This window comes from Heloderma suspectum, chromosome 2 (genome assembly GCF_057233095.1).
Source record: "Heloderma suspectum isolate Gila_16-S chromosome 2, 16-S_ref, whole genome shotgun sequence".
Lineage (NCBI taxonomy): Eukaryota > Metazoa > Chordata > Lepidosauria > Squamata > Helodermatidae > Heloderma > Heloderma suspectum.
Window position 1 is genome coordinate 405,633,640 of NC_139459.1, and position 19,744 is coordinate 405,653,383.

Genomic DNA, 19,744 nt, shown 5'->3' on the forward strand with positions numbered 1-19,744 from the left:
GCAGCCTTGTCACACTCCTTCCTTTCCCAATTTTGAACCGATCGGTTGTTCCACGTCCGGCCCATATAAAAGAGAGCAGCAGCTAAAAAGGAGCAGGTGGAATCTGCGTTGGCCCACTTCTTTCTGGTCTCCAACGCTGCTGCCCTCTGCAGCCCCGCCTAAGTCCCTGTTGGTTTGGCAGGGGCAGAAACAGGCTCAGGGTCCACCTGGTGCCGCTGGAAGCAGCTTGGAAAAGTCTAAGTGCGGCTAGGGTGTGGGAACTGGAGTTTTGCCACTTCTGTTTTCTCTCGATGCCCTTTGTGTCACTCAGCCCTATTGTGTAAATACCTTTCGTTGCGATTTGCCTGCATTACCCACCAGGAAACTGTTGTGGTTCAACCCTGTGTCTAGTATCCATCAGCCCCACCTACAGCCCAAAGCCCACAGTATTGGGAAGGGGAACTTAAAGGAAGGGAGGTGGGGCTCTTCAGGAGGCGGCAAGAGATCCGTAAGAGTAGCAGGAAAGGTCCAGGTCGTGAGGGGAACCCTGACAGACCATCCGCCAGAAGGGGTTCAGACGTGCAAGAAGCCCAATTGCAGGGCTCCCAATCTGGGCTGGCAAAGACAATCGAGGGGGTGGATTTGGGGCTGACTAGCTTGGCCTCCCAGACATTTGACTCAGTAGCTGAGAACCGAGAGGCTTTGGTCACCTTGGAGCTGGCCAACCAGCAGGAAAATGAAATACAAAGCTGAGCGGAGAGGAGAACCAACTCTGTGCATGTCTACTCAGAAGCAAGTCTTACTGAGTTCGATGCAACTTACTCCTACACCTGTCAGCACCCCACTTGCCCCCAGCTCAGCTTTGTATTACCACATCCAGCTCATTAGCAAACCTCCTGTTAGTTATCTCAGAAGACCCTTGGGTGAAGGGGGGGGGGTTCCAGGGAACAGGTGGACTGAGGGAGATTCCCCCCCACACACACATAATGGAAGAATACAGTTCTTCATGTTCTCTGGTATGTTTATTCCTCATTTTGTCCATTCCCTGAGCATGTGCAGAGTGTGCTTTTCATTCAAACAAAGAGAAGGTTGCTGATCTTTCCCTTCCTGCTGCATTCGTACAAGTGTGACTGCTTCAGAAAGAACTTTCCATTATACTGTCTCTTTTTCTTCAAGAGTTTCATAACAGAAGTATGGTGTAGTGGTTAGAGTCCAGCCCAAAGTCACCCAGTGAGATAACTAACAGGACGTTTTCCAGTGAGCTGGATGTGGAAATACAATATACGCATATTGATGACACCGCACGCCAAACCTCCTGATGATAGCCCCCAGCGGCTTCACATAGAGGTTAAATAGCATCAGGGAGAGGATGGAACCCTGTTCAAACCCTGTCCGGGGGGGAGGGCGTTCCGGAGCCACCCCATCTAATGCCCCAGTGATTGCGGCATTCCAGCCACCCACCAGGGCCTCGACCGAGTGGCCATTGGCGTGCTCCAGAGAATCCCCAAGCACATTCAGGAATCCATTCGGATCCATAAGACACCTGGGGCGGACCATTTCAATGGTCCACCCCTGCAGAGAGGTTGTGAAACCAAGAAGTCCAACGTTGCCAGATAGTGATCTGATCATGATGACTTCCAGATCTCTCCCCGCTTCTCCAGAAACAAACACAAGGTCTAGCGCATGACTGGCTACATGGGTGGCCCCAGTTGGAATGGGGTGCAGCTCCCAGGAAGCCATGGTCTCCATGAAGTCCCAAGGTGCCCCCGTGAGGATGGCCTCCGAATGTACGTTGAAGTCCCCCAACACCAGTAAGTTAGGGGACTGTACGCACATCAGAGACCACCTCAAGCACCTCGGCCAGGGAGTCAGTCGCACAGCAGGGTGGACGGTACATGAGCAGAATCCCCAGCCTGCCCTTCGGGCCCAACCTCCATTACACGCACTTGGCAACCTTGGTCTCCTGGAGAGGGGGTCTGGTGAAGACCAAGGGCTCCCGGTAGACAAGAGCCAACTCCCACTCCCCGATCCCCAGTCCTCAGCTGCTGTGCATACGGAAAACTGTCTGGGCACATGGCCGCTGGAGTTGGAGCAGCGGCCCCAGCCAGCCAGGTCTCTGTCATGCATGCCAGGTCTGCACCCTCATCCAGGATCATGTCATGGATGAGGGATGTTTCTGGGTAACAGACCTGCATTGCAGAGCAGCAGACGAGGGCCAGAAGGTGGAGTCACACCTCCCCCAGCCATCTGGACAGGCCTGGAACAGGGGACAGACATCACGCATCTCTCCCCTGTTCCCCTTACCTGGCATGGCCTGCCCCTAGCACGCCCCCAGTGCCTGCCGCCCAGCCTCTGTGTAGCCTGGCCCCCAACCTCCCCCCACTGCCTCCGTCAGGTGGACACATGCCCCCTTGCTCCCACCTATCAGGCAGGCTCCCACCCCTAAAACAGAACAGAAACCCCCCAAACCACCCCCACCAACAGTGAAACAACAACCAGATCAAGACGTCCCCTGACCAGCACTGGCTCTCCCAGGCCACCTCAGCCAGCCAGCTTACAGGATCCCTCCGGGAGGAGCAGGTGGCGACACGACAGTCAGCAGCCGGCCAGCACCGGGGGCCTGACCCTGCTGGGAGCAGCGGCCTGCCAGGCAGGCACCCATGGAAGAGCGGCGGTGGTGGCGGCCGCCGCAGCAGCAGCCCCTCCCTCCCCCCGGAAGGCGGCTCCCCTCAGGTCCTGGCCCTGGTTTAGGAAGCGAAGGAAAGGTTCCTCCTGTGCAAGCGCCGGGCCATTGCTTGCGCTGGCGCCGTCATGGCGGACTGTAGCGGGGTGGTCTGCCCTGGCCTTCCCCAGGCGTGAGCACCTTTCCCCCAGCAGGGTGGTCCTCATTTTACCGACCTCGGGGGGACGGAGGGCTGAGTCGACCTGAGCCAGCTACCTGAGACCCGGCTTCCGCTGGGATCGAGCTCAGGTCGTGGGGAGAGTTTCGGCTGCGATTCTTCCGCCTACCACTCTGCGCCACACGAGGCTCTTGGGAAGCAAAACCCATTTCAAAAACTGCTCTGCGGATTGTGTACGGAGCAGACCGGACGGTCTCGTGCTTTTCCAGAGGGAGCAGAGGGGACGGCGAGGACTGGGGCTGTCGTCCTACTTCTCAGGTCTGCATCTCGTATTTATGATTTCTTCTGAGCTCGCACATGATGCTTCAGAAAGAACGGGGCTCAGGAACAGCAGTCGTCAGCAAGTAGTTATTAGCCCCCCTGCTGCCAATTCTGACCTATGATTTGCAAGAATTACATAGAGGCTTCATAGGCTGATAGCCTTGTCAGCCCTGGTGCCCAACGCGTTTCCTGAAGTTTCCGGAGCAGAACCCTTTGCATTCCCTTCTGCGGATCGGTGGTCTCACTGCTTTAAGCATGAAGGGTTTTTCAGCTCTACTTGCTTCTCACCATGTTTCACGAGGCAGCAGCTGTGATTTGAGTGCAGTTTCCCTTGAGGTGTAAAATGCCTCCAGTGCTCTGGAAAGCCTACACCCTGTTGCGACCCGTAGGTAACCGGTGCAGTGCGTTCCTGTGCAGGTTCATTTTGAAGCAAGTCCGGCTGAGCTAAGCAGGACTTATGACTTGGCAAGTGTGTTTGGGGTTATAGCCTCAGGCATCTTCTCAGTTCAGTGGAAGAGTAAAAAGGGAGTGGGGGACAAGGAGGCTTGCTGGGTCAATAAGCATCAAGGCCAGCCTTTCAAAGGAAAGGACGTGTTTGAACAGCGCACAGTTAAACTCTGTGGAACTCCTGCCACAAGGTGTAGTGATTTGGGCTTTGGTGCCAAATCCAAATACCAAAGCGAATTGGGGTGCTTGCGGGGTGCCTCCGTGTGATCCAAAGCAAATCAGACCAGTGCTGAGGGGTTCCGAGAGGAGGAGGAGGAGGGAGGGTGCTTTGGCGAATGGCAACTCTAGTTGCCAACTTATTGCTGATCGGAACCCAGCAGTCTCCCATCAGTGACAGTGGTGGTGGTGGTGGTGGGGATACTGGATATATCGGAGAAAAATCCTGCATTTGCTCATGGGGTGCGAGAGATCTGGTGGTGTTCCTGGGGAGGGCTCTGAAGTTTAGATCTGTGGTGTGTGTATGTGTTGGGCTCCCTTCCCACCCATCCTTTTTTAAATATAGATATAGATATAGATATAGATATAGATATAGATATAGATGTAGATATATTGTTGTTGTTCAGTCGTTCAGTCGTGTCTGACTCTTCGTGGCCCCATGGACCATAGCACGCCAGGCCTTCCTGTCCTGCGCTCTCTCCCGGAGCGTGCTCAAGTTCATATTCATTGCATCGGTGATGCTATCTAGCCATCTCATCCTCTGCCGTCCCCTTCTCCTTTGGCCTTCAGTCTTTCCCAGCATCAGGGTCTTTTCCAGAGAGTTTTCTCTTCGCATTAGGTGGCCAAAATATTTGAGCTTCAGCTTCAGTCTCTGTCCTTCCAATGAGCACTCAGGGTTGATTTCCTTTAGGATGGACTGATTTGACCTCCTTGCAGTCCAGGGGACTCGTAAGAGTCTTCTCCAGCACCACAGTTCGAAAGCATAGATTCTTCGGTGCTCAGCCTTCCTTATAGTCCAGCTCTCACAGCCATACATTACTACTGGGAAAACCATAGCTTTGATTAGACGGACCTTTGTTGGCAAGGTGATGTCTCTGCCTCTTACTATGCTGTCTAGGTTTGCCATAGCTTTATATATATAGATATAGTTGTTCAGTCGTTAAATCATGTCCGACAAATAAATAAAATTATTTCTCTTTTGTTGTTCTTTGGCTCCCCCCCCCCCCCGCCTTTGTCCAGTCAGCCATTTCTTCGTCATGTTCTGGCTAAATCCTTTTAAAAAACAGGTATTTTTTTTTAAATTAGCATTGTCCTTTCCTTGTTCATGGCTCTCCCCCACCCTCCCTTCTCAATGCCTGCATTCCTTCCTGTCTGGGTACTCTGCAACTTGTTCCATACGAAGATAAGGCATCAACCCTTCGCTTGCAGGTAGGTTTGCCTTTGCTTCCCTTCTGCTCTCGTCCGTCTGTGTGTCTTGCGTGTGCTGTGTTCCAGCCGAGCAGGACGGCCACTTGTCGAGATCCAGTGGGTGAAGCACCACACGCCCCATAACGTCCATTCCTTGAGTGACATAATGCTACGCTGTGTGGCACAGCAAGGCAGCCCCACAGGAGGCGTCGCCGGGACCTGGGCAGGGGCGGCGAGGCACGGTGCCGCTGGGGCAACAGCACTGGCAGGCAGTAGCCACTCTTGCCGGCTAGTGTTTGTCTTTCTTTGAGTCAGGCAGGGCATTGCATTTATCATTATTATTAGGATCATCACCATCATCACTACCACTACCACTTTATTGAAGCCTCTTCGGGGCTAGTTTTGCATGCTTGTCTCCTCCAGCCCAGTTCCAGTCTCAACTCAGGGCCCTGCGTATTTCATGCCCCAGCATAGATATATTTGTCCTCGCGACTCGAGGTCCGTCTCTTGGATGCATCTCCGCTTAGGCCTCCTTGTTCTTTGGAGCGGGGATCTTCCACTGGAGCCCCTCTTCCGTCACTGGCAGAACTGGATGGTGCAGCTTCCCCAGGAGAGCTGGCAGGGTCCGCGTATTGCATATTTCCCTCCTGCTGCACCCACGGGTGTCCCTCCACCAGCCTCCGCCTGGCACATTCTCCAGCTTCACATCCCGATGAGTAACGCAGGTCATAGTGCTACTCCCTTCCCTGCCCTTCGGCATGCAGGGAGTTTCCCTTCTGCATCTGCTTTTCATTTGCTCTTGCTGTTTGCCCCGGGCAGTCAAGCCCATCACCCCTCATGGTCATCCCCTATTACAGAATACGCTGGGTTTAGCTTTGGTTTCTTCTGTTCATAATTCAACCATTTCTGAGTAGTTTTCCCTTTCTTTCCAAATCCTTTATTTCATACACACACACACACACACGTATTCCCAAGGTCCCACTATGAGCTTTTTAACCGGAGCAACTTCAATATACACTCTGGGAGCTGGCATTACCACGGCTGCTGGCACCTCAAATGGATCCTCATTTAAGGAGGACTCTAGAGTGCTCCTTCCAGAGTCACCAAAGCATCAGAGTCACCCAAGTGGCCCAGCAAGCCTGGGTTTGTTCTGGTCAGGCATCCCTGGAGGTCCGGGCTCCTTTGCATGTATTAGCTCTAGAATGAACACAGTTCCCACTTGGCAGGGTTGCTGTGTCTTCCTGCCTCTGCCAGAGAAGACAACTGAGAGACTGAGGTCATCAACGGTGATTCTGAATCAGAAAGTACTGGGGGAAAGGGGATATTTGCACTTCAAAGAAACCTCCAGCAGAGATTAGGGACTGTGACCTCCTCCTAACCACCATTTAAACTTCCCTGATTTTATGTCCTTTAGTTTGAGATTCTGAGAACAGCACATTTTATCTGTGCCTAGCACAAAAACTCGTGTGCCGAACTGTCTGACATTTGGAACATGGCACCCCCTCTATGGGGGCTGGGAAGTCCCCAAATGTCATGCACATCTGTGGAAAGAGGGAAAAGTTATAGCTCTTGGTTTTGACAGTTTTTGTTGAAGAAATCAAATTTCACCTGCACCTAGCAAAAAACGTCCTTAGCCAAACTGTCTGAAATCCAGCAGGGGGGATCCCCTCGATAGGGGTAGACAGGACTCCGAATTTCATTTGTATATCATGAGAACTGAAAACGTTATGGCCGTTTCTGTTTTCCAATGCAAGTCAAAGGGAAAACATCGTATCAGATTCAGAATGATTCAGATATCCGAATCACACTTTGAATCTGAATACAAAGCAAAGCAGATGGGGTCTGAATCGGTGCGAAGCAAAGTGGGGCTGCTTTGGAAGGTCCAAAGCAGCATCTGTAGCAAAGCAGAGGATCCATGCACAGCCCTAGTAGTGATGGACACTAATTTGGACATCTTTAAAGGGGGATTCTTCAGCAAAGGAGATTGTTACCTTGTCGTGGTGCTGGAGCTTGAGCACCTCAATGACGTCATGAGCTAAACCGTGAAGGAACACCCAAGACAGGAAGGTCACGGCAGAGAGGTCAGACTAAATACGATCCCTGGGGAAGGAAATGGCAACCCACCCCAGTATTCTTGCCATGAAAACTAAATGGATCAGTGCAACCAGAGATATGTCGGTATACCATCGGAAGATGGGACTCCCAGGTCGGAAGATGGTCGAAATGCTACTGGGGAGGAACAGAGGATAAGTTCAACTAGCCCCAGATGTGATGACACAGCTAGCTCAAAGCCGAAAGGATGGCTAGCAGCCGATGGTGCTGGTGGTGAACGACAAATCTGATGTTCTAAAGATCAGCACACCATAGGAACCTGGAATGTAAGATCTATGAGCCAGGGCAAATTGGATGTGGTTATTGGGGAGATGTCAAAATTAAATATAGACATTTTGGGTGTCAGTGAACTGAAATGGACTGGAATGGGCCACTTCACATCAAATGACCACCAGATCTACTACTGTGGACAAGAGGACCACAGAAGAAATGGAGTAGCCTTCATAATTAAGAATAAAGTGGCTAAAGCAGTGCTTGGATACAATCCAAAAAATGACAGAATGATCTCAATTCGAATTCAGGGTAAGCCATCTAACATCACAGTGATCCAAATATACGCCCCAAACACAGATGCTGAAGAAGCAGAAGTAAATCACTTCTATGAGGATCTGCAGCACCTACTGGATAGTATGCCAAAAAAAAAAAAAAGATGTTATTTTCATCACAGGAGACTGGAATGCTAAGGTGGGTAGTCAAACGACACCTGGAACTACAGGCAAGCATGGTCTGGGAGAACAAAAGGAAGCAGGACAGAGGCTGATAGAATTTTGCCAAGACAACTCACTGTGCATAACAAACACTGTCTTCCAACAACCTAAGAGACGACTTCATACATGGACTTCACCAGATGGTCGACACCGAAATCAGATTGACTACATCCTTTGTAGCCAAAGGTGGCGGACATCTATGCAGTCAGTAAAAACAAGACCTGGAGCTGATTGTAGTTCAGATCACAAACTTCTTATTGCACAATTTAGAATCAGACTCAAGAGAACAGGGAAGACCCACAGATCAGTCAGATATGAGCTCAGTAATATTCCCACTGAATCTGCAGTGGAGGTGAAGAATAGATTTAAGGGACTAGATCTAGTAGATAGGGTCCCGGAAGAACTATGGACAGAAGTTCGCAACATTGTTCAGGAGGCGGCAACAAAAAACGTCCCAAAGAAAAAGAAAACCAAGAAGGCAAGATAGCTGTCTGCTGAGACACTGGAAGCAGCCCAAGAAAGAAGGAAAGCAAAAGGCAACAGTGATAGGTGGAGATATGCCCAATTAAATGCAAAATTCCAGAGGTTAGGCAGAAGAGATAAGGAGTTATAGGACAAGAGACCTCTTCCAGAAAATTAGAAACATTGGAGGTAAATTCCAGGCAAAAATGGGTATGATCAAAAACAAAGATGGCAAGGACCTAACAGAAGCGGAAGAGAAAAGGTGGCAAGAAAATACGGAAGATCTGTATAGGAAGGATAATAATATCGGGGATAGATTTGGCGGTGTGGTCAGTGAGCTAGAGCTAGACATCCTAAAGAGTAAGGTTGAATAGGCCTTAAGAAGCATTGCTAATAACAATTCAGCAGGAGATGATGGTATCCCAGCTGAACTGTTTAAAATCTTGCAAGATGATGCTGTCAAGGAGATGCATGCCATATGCCAGCAAATTTGGAAAACACAAGAATGGCCAACAGATTGGAAAAAATCAACCTATATCCCCATACCAAAAAAGGGAAGCACCAAAGAATGTTCAAACTATTGAACAGTGGCACTTATTTCACATGCCAGTAAAGTAATGCTCAAGATCTTGCAAGGTAGACTCCAGCAATACATGGAACGAGAATTGCCAGATGTACAAGCTGGGTTTAGAAAAGGCAGAGGAACTAGAGAACAAATTGCCAATATCCGCTGGAGAATGGAGAAAGCCAGGGAGTTTCAGAAAAACATCTATTTCTGTTTTATTGACTATTCTAAAGCCTTTGACTATGTGGATCATCACAAATTGTGGCAAGTTCTTGGTGGCATGGGGATACCAAGTCATCTTGTCTGCCTCCTGAGGAATCTGTATAACGACCAAGTAGCAACGGTAAGAACAGACCATGGATCAACGGACTGGTTTAAGATTGGAAAAGGAGTACGGCAGGGTTGTATACTCTCACCCTACCTATTCAACCTCTACGCAGAACACATCATGCAAGGTGCTGGGCTTGATGAAGCCAAGGCTGGAGTGAAAATCACTGGAAGAAACATCAACAGTCTCACCTAAGCAGATGATACCACTTTGATGTCTGAAAGCGAGGAGGAGCTGAGGAACCTCATGATGAAGGTGAAAGAAGAAAGTGCAAAAGCTGGGTTGCAGTTAAACCTCAAAAAAAACCAAGATGATGGCAACCAGCTTGATTGAGAACTGGAAATAGAGGGAGAAAATGTGGAGGCAGTGACAGACTTTGTCTTTCTAGGCGCAAAGATTACTGCAGACGCTGACTGCAGCCAGGAAATCAGAAGACGTTTACTTCTTGGGAGGGGAGCAATGACAAATCTTGATAAAATAGTGAAGAGCAGAGACATCACACTGACAACAAAGGTCCACATAGGGAAGGCTGAGCGAAGGAAGATAGATGCTTTTGAACTGTGGTGCAGGAGGAAAATTCTGAGAGTGCCTTGGACTGCAAGAAGATCAAACCAGTCCATCCTCCAGGAAATAAAGCCAGACTGCTCACTTGAAGGAAGGATATGAAAGGCAAAACTGAAGTACTTTGGCCACATCATGAGAAGACAGGATACCCTGGAGAAGATGCTGCTGCTAGGGAAAGTGGAAGGCAAAAGGAAGAGGGGCCGACCAAGGGCAAGGTGGATGGATGATATTCTGGAGGTGACGGACTCGACCTTGGGGAAGCTGGGGGTGGCGATGGCTGACAGAAAGCTCTGGCGTGGGCTGGTCCATGAAGTTTCCCGCCTCCCAGCTGAGCAGAGCAGAGCAGAGCAAGCTGCTCCAGCTGGTCCAGGGACTACAGAAGCAGGCAAGCTCCCAGAGAGCGAGCGAACAGAGCGAGCGAACAGGGGGAGCAAACAGGAGTTGGCCAGGGGAGTTGCAGTGGTTGAAGAGACAAAGGAGACAGAGGCTAAGAGGTAAGTGGGTTGCAGGAAGCCCAGGGCGCTGCCCTTTATCCTTCTGACTGGCTGTGAGCTCACCAGGAGCTTCTGAGAGCTCCAACTGAATTGGAGGGGTGTGGCCTGAGTACTCCCAGCAGCTGACTGGGCGGGAAGCTTCAGTCTGTTTCCCGCCTCCCAGCTGAGCAGAGCAGAGCAGAGCAAGCTGCTCCAGCTGGTCCAGGGACTACAGAAGCAGGCAAGCTCCCAGAGAGCGAGCGAACAGAGCGAGCGAACAGGGGGAGCAAACAGGAGTTGGCCAGGGGAGTTGCAGTGGTTGAAGAGACAAAGGAGACAAAGGAGACAGAGGCTAAGAGGTAAGTGGGTTGCAGGAAGCCCAGGGCGCTGCCCTTTATCCTTCTGACTGGCTGTGAGCTCACCAGGAGCTTCTGAGAGCTCCAACTGAATTGGAGGGGTGTGGCCTGAGTACTCCCAGCAGCTGACTGGGCGGGAAGCTTCAGTCTGTTTCCCGCCTCCCAGCTGAGCAGAGCAGAGCAGAGCAAGCTGCTCCAGCTGGTCCAGGGACTACAGAAGCAGGCAAGCTCCCAGAGAGCGAGCGAACAGAGCGAGCGAACAGGGGGAGCAAACAGGAGTTGGCCAGGGGAGTTCGGCAGGGGAGGTCAAGGGGGAGGCCCCAAACATTTTTTTTTATTTTTTTTTACTAACTTTTTTTCATTTATTTGTCTTGTAACACACACTTCCACACCAGTGGGACTCTGCTTTTAACCTCTACTGAGTAGAGGAGCAGGCACAGGCTAGTCTAGAACAATCACAAAGCTAGACACAAAAAGGGAGAAGAGGCTATGGAAGGACAAGACTCTCCAGTGGTGGTGACCTGCAAGGTGTGTGCAATGTTTGTTTTCTTGCCTGAGAACAACATGGCCTACACCTGCAACAAGTGCAAGTTGATCACGCTGCTGGAGGAAAAAGTAAGTGGACTGGAGCAGCGACTGTCAACCCTCCGGGGAATAAGAGAACACGAAGAGTTCTTGGACAGAATGGGGGAACTACAGCAGCAAAGGGCAGACCAGAAGCTTGAAGAGCAACAGCAAGATGAGGCAGTGGGAAATGCTGAGGTGAAGAAAAATGGAGTAGAGGATACTCCTTGGAAAACGGTGACAGTTAGGAGAAGAAGAACTAGACGCCACTCTGCACCAGTGGAAGCGGTGGAGCTGTGGAACCGATTCCAGGTACTTGCAGATGAGACTGGAGGACAGCCTGCAGAGGAAGAATCACAGGGGAACCTGCATGAGAGTGAGCAAGAGGCTGAAGGTCAGTCAAACAGAGGCGATGAAACCCAGGCCTACAAGAAGAAGAAGAGAAGAGTGGTAGTAGTGGGAGACTCCTTGCTGCGTGGGATCGAGACCCAAGTATGTCGCGAAGACCCGTGGACTCGCCAGGTATGTTGTCTCCCGGGAGGACAGATTAGAGACGTGACTGAAAGGTTGCCTGCACTCATAAAGCCCACTGACAGGTATCCCTTTCTTCTCATCCATGTGGGAACAAATGATACCGCCAAGCGGAGCTACGAAGAGATCACGTCAGACTTTGAAGCTTTGGGAAGGAAACTCAAGAACTTTGGGGCCCAGATAGTTTTCTCATCCATCCTTCCAGTAGTTAGAAGAGGGATAGAAAGGGAACGAAAAATACTCCGGGTGAATGACTGGCTACGAAGGTGGTGCCGACGAGAGAGATTTGGATTCTGGGACCACGGGCTATACTTCCTGGAAGATGGGCTGTTGGCTAGGGATGGGTTGCACCTCACAAAGGCTGGGAAGAATGTGTTTGGCCACAGCATGAAGAACTTCATCAGGAGGGCTTTAAACTGAATCCTACGGGGAAGGGAGATGTAATGTTGGGGGTAACAATGGACGTAGGCGCATGCACTGCAATGGAGAGAACAGCGCTGATAGCGCCCAATAATAGTCTTCAGACACATGTAGGAAGAAAGCCAGACTATGAAGCACATGGTCTTCGATGTCTATATACTAATGCCCAGAGTATGGGAAACAAACAGAACGAACTTGAACTCTTAATACAGGAGGGAAATTATGACTTGATAGGTATAACTGAGACTTGGTGGGATGACTCTCATGACTGGAATACAGCAGTTGAAGGATATAACTTGTTCAAAAAGAACAGGAGGAACAGAAAGGGAGGCGGGGTTGCACTGTATGTGAAAAATACATATCTCTGCACAGAAATACAGGAGGAGGAGCTTGGTAGCCCCATCGAGAGCATCTGGGTTGAAATAAATGGAGCAAAGAATAAAAGGAACCTGGTGGTCGGAGTCTACTACCGGCCACCCAATCAAGGAGAAGCCAAGGATGAAACTTTTGAAAAGCAAATAGCCAATGTTTTAAGGAAGCATGATGTAGTAGTAATGGGGGACTTCAATTTCCCCGATATTTGTTGGGAGACAAATTCTGCAAAACATGGCCCCTCCAGGAAATTCCTGACTTGTGTGGCGGATAACTTCCTCCTACAGAAAGTAGAGGAAGGAACTAGAGGATCGGCTATCCTTGACTTGATCCTAACCAACAGAGATGACTTAGTGGATAAAGTAGCAGTTACAGGAACTCTGGGGGAAAGCGACCATGTTGTACTTGAGTTCTTGGTTCTAAGGGAAGCAAAAGCCGAGTGTACTCAAACGCGTACCCTGGATTTTAGGAAAGCTGATTTTAATAAACTCAGAACAATGATCAGTAAGGTCCCATGGCAAGCAATGCTAGCGAGAAAAGGAGTCCAAGATGGGTGGGAACTTTTAAAAAAGGAAATTCTCAAGGCACAATCACAAACAATTCCAACAAGAAGAAAAGGTGGAAGACAACAGAAGAAGCCAATGTGGCTTCACAAAAAGCTTAGGGATGACCTGAAAACAAAAAAGGACACATATAGGAAGTGGAAAGAAGGCCAAGTAACAAAGGAAGAGTACAGGCAGGTAGCACAGAATTGCAGGGATGGCGTCAGGAAGGCTAAAGCGGAGAACGAGGTGAGGTTAGCGAGGGATGCTAAAAACAACAAAAAGGCTTTCTTCAGCTACGTGCATAGTAAAAGGCAGAGGAAAGAAATGGTTGTTCAGCTATTAAATAAGGATGGCAAAATGATAACAGATGACAAAGAAAAGGCAGAGGTGCTCAATTCCTACTTTGGCTCAGTCTTCTCCCAAAAGAGGGTCTATGACCCCCCTGGCAAAGGCGAAGTACAGGCTGAAGGGGCAGGATTGCAGCTTGAGATCGACAGGCATATGGTCAAGGAACACCTCATTACTTTGAATGAGTTCAAATCTCCAGGGCCAGATGAACTGCATCCTAGAGTCATAAAGGAACTGGCAGAAGAGCTCTCAGAACCGCTGTCTATTCTCTTTGAGAAATCATGGAGGACCGGGGAAGTGCCAGATGACTGGAGGAGGGCTAACGTTGTCCCTATCTTCAAAAAGGGTAAAAAGGAGGAACCTGGGAACTACAGACCAGTCAGTCTGACATCAATCCCTGGGAAAATTCTGGAGCAGATCATAAAGCAATCCATCTGGAAGCACCTTGACAACAATGCCGTGATTACTCGAAGCCAACATGGATTTGTCAAAAACAAGTCCTGCCAGACAAATCTGATCTCATTTTTTGATCAAGTCACCTCCCTTGTAGACCGTGGGAATGCTGTAGACATCATATACCTCGACTTCAGCAAAGCTTTCGACAAAGTGCCCCATGATATCCTGATGAGCAAACTAGCTCGAAGTGGGCTAGATGAAACAACGATCATGTGGATCCACAGTTGGCTACAGAATCGGACTCAAAGAGTGCTTATCAATGGGACCTTCTCAAGCTGGGGAGAGGTAACGAGTGGGGTACCGCAGGGCTCAGTCCTGGGCCCAGTGCTCTTCAATATTTTTATTAATGACTTGGAGGAGGAGGTGCAGGGAATGCTGATCAAATTTGCAGATGACACAAAATTGGGAGGGATAGCTAATACTTTGGAAGACAGAAACAAAATTCAAAGTGATCTGGATAGACTGGAGTGCTGGGCAGAAAACAACAGAATGGCATTTAATAGGGACAAATGCCAAGTTCTGCACCTAGGAAAAAGAAACCAAATGCACAGTTACAAGATGGGGGATACGTGGCTCAACCACACTACGAGCGAGAAGGATCTTGGAATTGTCGTCGATCACAAGCTGAATATGAGCCAACAATGTGATGTGGCTGCAAAAAAGGCAAATGCTATTTTGGGCTGCATTCATAGAAGCATCGCTTCCAAATCCCGGGAAGTACTAGTTCCCCTCTACTCAGCACTGGTTAGGCCTCATCTGGAGTACTGTGTCCAGTTCTGGGCACCACACTTTAAGAAGGATGCAGACAAGCTGGAGAGGGTTCAAAGGAGGGCAACAAAGATGATCAGGGGACTGGAAACAAAGCCCTATGAAGAGAGACTGAAAGAACTGGGCATGTTTAGCCTTGAGAAGAGAAGACTGAGGGGAGATATGATAGCGCTCTTCAAGTACTTGAAAGGTTGTCACAGAGAAGAAGGCCAGGATCTCTTCTTGATTATCCCAGACTGCAGGACACGGAATAATGGGCTCAAGTTACAGGAAGCCAGATTCCGACTGAACATCAGGAAAAACTTCCTGAGTGTCAGAGCAATACGGCAATGGAACCAATTACCTGGGGAGGTGGTGGGCTCTCCCACACTGGAGGCCTTCAAGACGAGGCTGGACAGCCATTTGTCAGGGATGCTCTGACTTGGATTCCTGCATTGAGCAGGGGGTTGGACTCGATGGCCTTGTAGGCCCCTTCCAACCCTACTATTCTATGATTCTATAAGTCACGAAGAGTCGGAAGCAAGTGACCGAATATACAACAACAAAGGAGGATTAACAAATATTTCAGCTCTGATCTGAAACAAAATACAACCTTAATGTCCTCTTTTCCTTGCCAGGTCAGTTACACTTTTATTTCTCATCTGCTGAATGATAAAGCTCAGTTCCCTTTTTTCTACCCAATGGTCCCCAAAGACCAAACTCAGTACCAGGGAATTGCCAAAGTGCTCCTGCATTTCACGTGGACCTTGATTGGCCTCGTCGCTTTGTACATGGACAAAGGAGAGAGGTTCATGAGGACTTTGACGCCTGAGCTCACCAGGAACCAACTTTGTGTTGTTTTCATGCAAAGCTTCTCAAGAATGATGAGTACAAACCAAATGGAGATCTATCCAGCTTCATTTCGCAAATCAGGAGAAGTCAATGTTTTTGTTTACTGTGCAGATACCAGCTCCTTCTTAAATGGAATGTACTTTATAGAAGAATACGGTGACTACTTTAGAAAACACAGGGCAGGAACAGTCTGGATGATAACAGCTGTGTGGGACTTCACCTTGGAATTGATGACTCATAGAGCTTCCCCGCGCATCTATAGCATATTTTCCTTCCTTATCGAGAAAAATAAAAGGAAACCATATGCACATTTTTGGAGCTTTTCCTCTTTTATTGACCACTATGTGAGGAAAGCATTTGAGTGTTTATACTCAAAGCATGCACTGTCTGTGAAAGGCTGGACAAGATGCACAGAGAAGGAGAGACTGGAGGCCCTGCACCCAGAGGACATGGAGATGATCCTGTCTCTTGACAGCTACATCATTTACAACACCATCCATGCTGTGGCCCATGCCTTGGATGCTGCTTCTTCCTCCAGATCCAACAGGAGGGTGGTGGAGGGTGGACACAGGCTGGATGTTCAGAGGCTGCAGCCATGGCAGGTATTCCCTTTCCCATCCCGGCCATCTTGCTGCCTCTGTCTGCTCCTTCCTGCCTCCTGTCTGGGCTGCTACTTTGCCACCTCCCTGTCTCCCCTGTGGCACCTTCACCCCCTTCCCTCTGGCAGGCTCCCTCTTTGGCCGTGGGAGTCTGTAGAAGCAAGTGGGCACTCCGTGGGCCTTTGCCTAAACCCATCTGGCCCCTTCTTTGCCTGCAGGAGTGGGTGCATTACTGTAGCTTATGCCAAGGATCTGTTTGGCTGATGTGGGAGGGAGGAACGTTATTGTTTTAGAGCCTGTTAATACTGTGCCATCTGGCCCTTTTCTCCAATGTAGTCCATTGAACCTACCTTTTAAAAATTCTATATAGCTGTGGTTCTACCTGTTTTTATATAGAGCAGATAATAGTTGTGTGCTGGGAGGATTTTTGGAAATCCCCTGGACCACTTGATGATGCGTGGGCCAAGATTTTCAAAGTGCATTCAAGCACATACTGAAAATATAATCTGCATAGTGCAATCCTATATATGTCTGCTGACGAGAGCCTTACTCCCACTTAAGTGTAAATGTTCACCTATTTGGGGATGTCCCATCAAATACAATGGAGAGTATTCCTGAATAGACATGTGTAAGATTGCAGTGTCTAACGGACAATTTGCTGCCTTTTTATGGTGCCCAAAAAGGAAATCACCAGTCGGACTTTGCCTGAGGGTCAAGTCCAGGCTAGGGTTGGCGGAGAATTTCTCCCTGAATCTTTGGGAGGCCGAGCGCCGACGCGTTCGGCCCCCCCGAAAGTGTTGGGGAAATTCTCCGCCGCCCCCCCCCCGGGATGGGACATTCGCCGAAGGTCTCTCGGCGGCGGGTCCTGGCGGCGTTTCAGCGGCGTTTCGGCGGGGGCAGCGGCCGGTCTCTCGACCGGCTGCCGCCTCCGCCATTGCAAAAAAAAAAATAAAGTAAAAAAAAAACAAAAAACACCCGTGATAGGCTACGTAATGATTTATGTAGCCTGTCACGGCTAGATTTCCAAAGTCAGCCGTGATAGGCTATGTAAATCATCACGTAGCCTATCACGGGTGACTTTGAAAAAAAAAAAAAGCGCGTACGCAAATGGCGGCGCCCATGGGGCACCGCCATTTGCGTTCCTTATTTTGGCACGTCTAGTCTACGTAAAGATTTACGTAGACTACGGCGAAAATAAGGGAACGCTATTTGCGTTGCCCTTATTTTCGCCGTAGTCTACGTAAATCTTTACGTAGACTACCCGGGCCCAAATAAGGAACGCAAATGGCGGTCCCCATGGGAGCCGCCATTTGCGTACGCGCTTTTTTTTTTTTTCAAAGTCACCCATGATAGGCATAGGCTACGTGACGATTTACATAGCCTATCACGGCTGACTTTGGAAATCTAGCCGTGATAGGCTACATAAATTGTTACGTAGCCTATCACAGGTGTGTGTGTGTGTGTGTTTTACTTTTTTTTCATGGCCGGGTAGACGGGGCGCTCCTACCCGGCCTGAATTTCGCCGGCGAGGGATGGGGCGCCTCCCCCCCTTGCCTGAACTTTGGGGGGAGAAACGAAGCGCCTCTCCCCCACCCCGAAAAAAGCTGCAGGACGTGGTAAGTCCCTTTCGTCCATCCCTAGTCCAGGCCCCGTTTGCAGAATTCTGCTTAGGGTGCAAAGAGAAGTTTGTGTGGAATGTTTATCTCTAGAAAACAGAGAACAGAAAATAGTAGTTCAGCGGGAGCTTCACCAACTGTTGAAGCAGACAGGAGGGAGATTCAGGAATGAAACCAGGTGCCTTCTGAAGGGTAAGGAGAGTCAAACAGCCCCTTGAGTGTGGAAGCAGTCCTGAGCCATGGGAGATTCAAGACTGAACTGAGATGCTGAATGTGGCTTTCCTGTGTAGGGATGTACGAAAGCCCGCTTACCTGGCTCTGCCGGCTCCGCAGGTGGGGAGAGGCGATCCGTTCCTCCCCCCGGAATCCTCGACAGGGGGGAGGCAATCTGTTCCTCCCCCCCAGAGTCCTGCCTGGCCAGCTCCGCGGCCAGGCTGTGGAGCCACCAGCTGAGCCAACCCGCAGCGGGGCCTCCAGCTGCTGCCGGGCTGGTGTGGACGCAAATGGTGTCCTGAGTAGTGGACACCATTTGTGTCCCTATGGTAGCCCGTGATAGGCTACGTAAGTATTTAAACAGCCTATCATGGCTATAATGAAGAAGCGAATCGCTCCCGCAGACGTGGCCACCATTTCCAAAGCAGCGCGAACGGCAGCAGGTAGGTGCTCCGTTTCGTGCGCCTTTCACGGGGCGGGGGGGCGGGGGGCTTCGTTCTGCCACAGATTTCAGGGGGCCGAATGCACTGGCATTCGGCCTCACTGAGATCCATGGCGGAATTCTCTGACATCCTTAGGTAAAAGTAGTCCATTTGCTTCGTAATCTTTGCTGCCCACTCCCAACAGTCCTGTCACATAGAGGAAGAGAAGCAAAGAGCAGCCCTCCTTCCTGCAGATAGTTGGCACCACGTTGCCTGCGTGAAGGACCGTGAAGGAACCAGCCGAGGAGGGAACTGGAATGTCTTGGAATGGAGGGCACCTTGTTAGCCATGGGAGACTGACTTGCCCACAGGACACTGAATGTTTTTCATAGCAACCTCCTCTGGGCATCGCCTCATTGCTGAGGTGTCAGACATGGAATAGTGATGAAAGTGAGTTTAGGAAATAGAGGGAATGATGTGGTTGGAGAAGCAGAATGGAACTGGGCTCCCCTTGAAGCAGAATGGAACTGGGCGGCTGGTGCTTAACACCCAAAGGAGGCAGAGCAGCTTTTAAACTGGCCTCAGGGGAAAGCTGACAAGAGCTGGGAAGCATCTGGTGCAGGCTGAATCATGCCTACGGGTGAAGGGGAACATGCGGATGGGGTGGAAATAGGCCACGTGCTACAATAGCACAAGATAGCCAGTCAAAAATGCCATAGCAGACAATCCACAGACTGGAGACTTTCAAAGAGAGACAATAAACAGTGTTGTGGTTCAACCCTGTGTCGAGAGTATCATTCACCACATGCCTACAGCCTAAATCTCACAGTAGTGGAAAGGGTAAGTTAAGAGAAGGAAGGTGGGACTCTTCGAGAGGCAAGAGATCCTTAAGGAGTAGCAGGAAAGGTCCGAGTCAGAAGGGGAACCCTGACAGACCATCAGCCAGAAGGAGTTCAGATGGAGCGAGAAGCCCAGTTGCAGGGCTCCCAATCTGGGCTGGCAAAGACAATGGAGGGGGTGGATTTTGGACTGACTAGCTTGGGCCCCAAGACATTTAAATCAGTTGCTGGGAACCAAGAGGCTTTTCTCGCCTTGGAACTGGGCAACCGGGAGGAAAATGAAAGTTGCACAGAGTTACAAGGATGGGAACGAAGCCTGCAGGAGGGGAAGCAAGAGGGGCAGCTGCCACGGGAGCGAGTGGCTGGGCAGGCCAGGAATGAGCCACTGTGAGGAAGATGCTCCCGCCGTGGGACCTCGTGCCCCGCAGGCTCCCTCCTCGCCTCCTCTGCTATGGCACTCAGGCCGCCTTGACTGGCTGAAAGGTTTTACGCTATGGCGACGGCCAAGCCAGCTTGACCACTGGGGATTGTGGGATCTGCAGTCCAACACAACGGAGGGCACCAGGTTGGGACCTTTCAGCCCATTAACCCTCTCCTGACCAGACCCTCCCACTGATAGTAGTATTTATCCTGAACGGATATCTTGATCCCGGCTCATGTCA

At 50.1% G+C, this 19,744-nt stretch overlaps 1 protein-coding gene and 1 long non-coding RNA gene across 2 annotated transcripts in view; both read left to right on the forward strand.

Moving 5' to 3' along the window:
* The window catches only part of LOC146356744 (vomeronasal type-2 receptor 26-like), a 28,483-nt gene extending 27,751 nt beyond the window's left edge, over window positions 1-732 (forward strand). The window contains exon 7 of the mRNA XM_084841306.1: window positions 391-732. Coding sequence (XP_084697432.1) covers window positions 391-732 — 342 coding nt within the window. The remainder of the gene's footprint in view (window positions 1-390) is intronic.
* LOC146356740 (uncharacterized) overlaps window positions 1-19,744 on the forward strand; it is a 563,405-nt gene that overhangs the window by 214,173 nt on the left and 329,488 nt on the right. The window lies entirely within an intron of this gene.